This window comes from Crocodylus porosus, unplaced genomic scaffold (genome assembly GCF_001723895.1).
Source record: "Crocodylus porosus isolate Cpor-Errol unplaced genomic scaffold, CroPor_comp1, whole genome shotgun sequence".
Classification (NCBI taxonomy): Eukaryota; Metazoa; Chordata; order Crocodylia; family Crocodylidae; genus Crocodylus; species Crocodylus porosus.
The window spans coordinates 1,781,453-1,787,219 of NW_017728947.1; the positions used below are offsets into that span (position 1 = coordinate 1,781,453).

Genomic DNA, 5,767 nt, shown 5'->3' on the forward strand with positions numbered 1-5,767 from the left:
TACTGAAGGTGGCAATCCTGGCGGAGAAGTATGCGGTGGACTACAGCTGGTACGTGGACACAATCCTCAACCTGATCCGCATCGCAGGCGACTATGTGAGTGAGGAGGTCTGGTACCGCGTTATCCAGATTGTCATCAACCGGGATGATGTCCAGGGCTATGCTGCCAAGACTGTCTTTGAGGTTGGCTGAGGCCATGTGTGTTTGTGGGTTAGGGGGGCAGGGAGGAAGCTGGCAGAGAAGGGCACCCCCTGGGTGGGGGTGGAGCACTGTTTGGGGCAGCCCTTTCCCTAATACCCTGCTTTACTTCCTAGAAGTCCCTCTAAGCAATTCTGACCACACCTCTCAGTGTAAGCCTCTCCCACTTTCTAGGAACACCTCTTCTCTTTAGGTTTCTCCCCATGCCTTGGCTTTGACCCGTCTGTTTTCATCAGGCACAGGGCAATTAGGGGGCAGTAATTCCCTAGCTCTGAAAGAACGTGGAGTAGATGCATGTGTTTTTCACAAGGCTGTGTTGCCTTTGGCTGTCTCCCTTGGAGGAGGTGGCTGGTCCCCTCTGGGATACCCCTCAAGCTCCCTGGTGCAGAGGATGATAAAGGGTGGAGTAGACACATGGGTTTCCCACAGGTCTGCATCTCCTCTGACTCCCTCAGTGAGGGAGGTAGTCCCTGGTCAGTGCCTCCCATGCTGCATCCTCTCCTCTGACTGCTGCCCCCTCCTCTTCCCACAGGCCCTGCAGGCCCCTGCCTGCCATGAAAACATGGTGAAAGTTGGTGGCTACATCCTTGGGGAGTTCGGGAATCTCATTGCAGGGGACCCCCGCTCCAGGTATGGCTAGGAGGCACTGGGAATTCTCATGGCAAGTGGTGGGCACTGGCTAGAGCCTCTCCCTCTTCCCTCAGAACCTGGAGGCAGGCCATTGAGAATACAATAAGTGCATCCTGGGACAGGCCAGTGGTCCATCTGGGGAGGGCATTGAACTGGACATGACTAGAGTGATCTATCTCCTATTCAACATCTTCTCTGGCATCAATTGCTACTCATCTAGAGATACTAGAGGAACCATCTCCAGGCATGCTGTTCAACAGCTATTAATAGATCTCTCGTCCATTAATTTATCCAGTCCCTTGTTGAACATGGCTGTGCCCTGGGCAGGGGAGATGGGTGTGGGAGGAGGGGGAGAGGGTCTTGTTCTTGAAGGGGCAGGTGGGCACATGGGGGGAGCTGTAAGCCTGTGCCTCTGGTTTGGAGGTGATGCCCCTGTGCCTGCACCAGGGCAGGGGGCAATAGGTCTCTGCTCCTACCTTGCTTGGGGGGAGCTCTCATCATTACTAAGGGCAGTTCATGAGGGGAGTTCTTTGCCTTCCCTCATGGGATCTAGAGCCTGCAGCACTGGGGAAGGTTGTGGGGCGCTGGTGAGGGGTTCATATTGTGGTAGGGGCTGGGCTTGATCTCAGGTCTTAAGGGGCACCACATCCTGTAGCAATGAATTTCACAAGTTAACACTGCGTAAAGGAAGTACTTCCTTTTTGTTGGTTGTAAGCCTGTGTCCTGCTAATTTTGGTGGATTCCCACTTATTCTAGTATCATGGGACTCTACAAACAACAGTTCCCTGTTCACTTGGTCCACGCCCCTCATGATTGTATAGATTTTTATCATATCCTCCTCAGCCTTCTCCTTTCCCAATGGAAGATTCCTCACCTTTTTAGTTCTGTCCTGGTCCAGCAACTGCTCCATCCCTCTGATAATTTTGGTTGCCCTTCTCTGTATTTTTTCTAATTTTACTACATCCTTTGGAAAAGATGGAGAGAAAGGCAACCAAAGTGAGGGGTAGTGGGGTACGGCCACCACTGGACACCCAGAGAGCAGTGGGCACCAACTGGATAGTTTCTCCAGCTGGGGTCACCAGTACATAGAGCCACCAGGCTGGTAAAGCTCTCTCCAAAAGTCATCTAGTCCGACCTCTCCAGCATGAGGCAGGTTAGTCCCATCCAAGTCAAGTCCTTGTCCAACCTACTCCAAACACGGTATCACTCCCCTGTTGCACAGCTATGAGGCCATTGCCCAAGGACACTGAGAGCCTCCAAACCTGCCCCAGGTACAGCAGGGGGACAGTGGTTTGCAGTGTTCTGCTGCTGTTGTGTTGTTAAGTACACTGGAGTGACCTAGGGAGGAAGGCTCTGTCCCTACTACAGAGGAAGGCAACTTTTCCCACCCCCCCTCCCCCAAGTCTGCACCAGTCAGACTGGGGTAAAACTCCTTCCTGACCCCAAATGCAGTGTTAGGCTGACCCTGAGTGGAGGGGCAAGACCCTCTAGCCAGGAACCTCCAGCTTTAAGTCTCAAGAGAAGCATTGGTACAGCCTAGTTCCAGTCTCCAGCCTTGGCTGCAGCTAACATTCAATGCCTCCAAGGAAGGCAAAACAATCCCCTGATACCTGTAGCAACAAGAAGGGGAATAATTCCTTCCTGGGCCCATGTGACCACCAGCAAAGCCTGGAGAAAAACCAGCCACCCTTCACTCTGCTCTCTAACTTGGGGAGACTCTTTAATGTGGTCCCCATTTTCAAAAAAGGGAGGAAGGAGGACACCAGGTAACTAGCCAAAGGAGGTTTTTTGTTTGTTTGTTTGTTTTTTTCACCCAGCATGTAATTAAAACATGGAACTCATTGCCACCAGATGCTGTGGAAGCTGATAGCTTATCTAGATTCAAGAAGGGATTGGACAGATTCTTGGAGAAAAGGGGCATCAGTAGCTATTAAGCATGGGAATGAGGGGCATGGCCTCTAAACCACAACTTCCTGGACCTTAAATGCCAGAGGCTGCGAGAGGAACAGTTGGAAAACCCTTGGTTGTGCCCTGTTCATTCTCCCTTTTAGTGTCTGCTCTCTGCCCGTTTACACCAGAGGCTGGGCAAGATGGACCTAGGGTCTGACCAAGTAAATGGCTGTTCTTATGTTTTTATGACAGCAAACGGGTCTGCAAATCGCACCTAACTGGACAACCTCTCTCTTAACTTGCTACAACCTCTGTGAGCTCCTTGATGCTAGCCTCTTGCATGGCATCTACTGAGAGTGAGCCCCTGGTTCTCTGGTTGTGGAGAAGGGCAGGGAACAGGATATGAGCACCCCTTAGAGTCTCAGTGCCACCTCAGGGAGTTCCCACCAGTTGTTGGTATGGGGTCGGGGAGCACAAGAAGCCCTTCCCTGGGAGGCCAGCCTCTGCACTCCTAAGCCAATGCTGATGGGGCAGAGGGTTGCAGTGCAGTGGGTAGGGGCCATGGATCTAAGCCATGGAGGAATGGATGCAAGCAGCTGTAGCTCTGTTTGCCAGGGGGAGGGGAGGGAAAGGTGGGCTGGGCTGTGACCGCCTTGAATGCCTGTCTCAGTGTGGCATGCATTGGCTGGCCTGGGTCTTCCTTCCCTGGGGTACTTGGTCTGTTTGGCTCTTACCCACCACTCAGACAGCATCTTGCTCTGCCTTCGTCCCAGGTGAAAATCTTCCCATTTCTCCCCAGCATATAACAACAGACAATGGAGGCAGGGAAACTGGAGCAAGCACTGTTATCAGAGACCTATTAGGAGCACATATTGTCAAGGGGGCAGATCTCAGCAGGGTCTGAGGAGCCCCCTGGGATCACCAGGCAATGGGAGAATCGGGAGTGAGGGGTGCTGGGTGGAGCAGGGGGCTGTGGGTCAGGAATGAAGATCATTGGCAGGGCAGCAGCTGTGGGTTTGGAGTGAGAAACACCAGCAGGGCTGGGGTGACCCAAGGGATGGGTTAAGGCTGTGGGTGTGCTGAGCTGGGCTTGGGGCCAGGTCAGGTTGCTTAGAGGAGCCCCAGTGCTGAGGGTGGCCCCCAGCTCTGACCCCCCACCTGTCTCCCTTCCCTACATGCCTGCAGCCCGCTGGTGCAGTTCAACCTGCTGCACTCCAAGTTCCACCTGTGCTCAGTGGCCACCCGTGCCCTCCTGCTCTCCACCTACATCAAGTTCATCAACCTCTTTCCTGAGACCAAGGCCACCATCCAGGAAGTGCTGCGCTCCGACAGCCAGATCCGCAATGCAGACGTGGAGCTGCAGCAGCGTGCCGTCGAGTACCTCAAGCTCAGCTCCATCGCCAGCACTGATGTCCTGGTGCGGCTCTGGGGCGTGGGGTGGGGATGGGGCTGGCCCTGGGGCAGGGAGTTGGGGGTAGGGGTGATATAGGGACTGTCTGCCTCAGTGGGCAATAGACCTTATCTCATTTTGGGGCACGAGGCATGGCTGGAGGGTGGGACAGGGTCTGTTGCCTCCAGGGGATGCCATACCAAGGGCACTTGCAGGGGCAGGAGGCAGAGATGCAGCAGGGGCCTGCCCCCTCTAGGGGCACCAGCCCTTGGATAGAGGCACTATCTGGCTCTTTGGTTGGGGAAGAGGCAGGGGCCTTTTTTTTCCCCTTCTCTCCCCTCCCCTTCCCTCTCCCCCCCTTACTGGTTCTGACATGCTTCCTGCACCTCACTCAGGCGACGGTGCTGGAGGAGATGCCCCCATTCCCTGAGCGGGAGTCATCCATCCTGGCCAAGCTGAAGAAGAAGAAGGGCCCTGGGGCAGGCAGTGAATTGGATGATGGCAAGAAAGAGCCTGGGGCAGAAATCAACGGGGGCATGGAGCCCAGTGCCAGTACCGCTGTGAGTATTGTGGGGTGTGGTGGGGCGGGGGAGGAAGGCAACTGGAAGCCAGGAGCTTCACACTAGGACACCTGGGTCCTATCCCAGCTCTAGAAGGGGGGTAATTTTAGTGTGTGAGGGTGTTGGGAGCCTGGCTCTTTGGTCATTTCCCCCATTCTCTGCATCCCACCTCTGGTATTTAGAGGGACAGGGCTGGGAACCAGGACACTTAGGTTCTACAAGGAGCCAGGATATCTCTCCCTGGTGCCCCCACTGCCATGCATCCCTATAACCAGGCAGACAGGGTCACCCCCCACCTGGGATACTTCCCCCCCAACCTTGCATTATGCCCCAATGGGGCGAGTTCACCCCACCCCTCTTGTTCCCTGCAGTCCACTCCGTCGCCATCCGCTGACTTGTTGGGACTCCGGGCAGCTCCCCCTGCCAGCTTGGCAGCCCCCACCAGTGCCGGAAACCTCCTGGTGGACGTGTTCTCTGACAGCCCGGCAGCTGCCCCTGGCTTGGCCCCTGGCACCGATGAGAACTTCCTGAGGTGAGGGCTGAGCCCAGGTGACAGTCCCAGGTGGGGGTAGGACTGAGTGCCTCTTAATGCCCCCTCCCTACCAGCCTGGTGAGAGCAAGGCAGGGCTTGGCCCACCTGTGCCCTGGGCAGGGGAGATGGGTTGGTGGGGGGCAGTAGCTGATGCATCTTATTTTGGGGTGCAGCTGGGACCATGGGAGGGGCTATAAGCCAGTGCCTCTGCTTTGGGGGTGATATCCATGTGATAGCATCCAGAAGCAGGGGGCAATAAGTCTGTGTTTCTGCCCTTGGTAGAGTGGGGGTCTCCTCATAAGGAGAGGGGTCCAAAGTGGGGATGTTTTCTGCCTGTCCTCATGTGGGCCCAGAGCCTCCAGCACTGGTGAAGGATGTGGAGCACTGGAGAGGGGCACACTGTGGTAGAGGGATGGGGAGGGCAGGGGATATGCTATGGTAGGGCCTGGGATGAGGTTGATACTGGGGCTTAGGGGGCAGCTGGTTCTCTCTAAGGGCTGTGATCTTAAGGTCATGGGGAAATGGGGACAGCTAGGACTAACTCGGGGGTGGGGAGCAGGGGTCTGGT

At 55.5% G+C, this 5,767-nt stretch overlaps 2 protein-coding genes across 8 annotated transcripts in view; both read left to right on the top strand.

The window, feature by feature from the left end:
* Positions 1-5,767, top strand: part of LOC109320799 (AP-2 complex subunit alpha-2) — a 621,923-nt gene that overhangs the window by 79,908 nt on the left and 536,248 nt on the right. The gene's annotated exons all lie outside the window — the stretch shown is intronic.
* The window catches only part of LOC109320798 (carnitine O-palmitoyltransferase 1, liver isoform-like), a 48,625-nt gene that overhangs the window by 36,902 nt on the left and 5,956 nt on the right, over positions 1-5,767 (top strand). For all 3 annotated transcript variants that reach the window (XM_019551060.1, XM_019551061.1, XM_019551062.1), the window contains exons 15-19: positions 1-182; positions 730-827; positions 3,903-4,134; positions 4,503-4,667; positions 5,039-5,199. In XM_019551060.1, coding sequence (XP_019406605.1) covers positions 1-182; positions 730-827; positions 3,903-4,134; positions 4,503-4,667; positions 5,039-5,199 — 838 coding nt within the window. The remainder of the gene's footprint in view (positions 183-729; positions 828-3,902; positions 4,135-4,502; positions 4,668-5,038; positions 5,200-5,767) is intronic.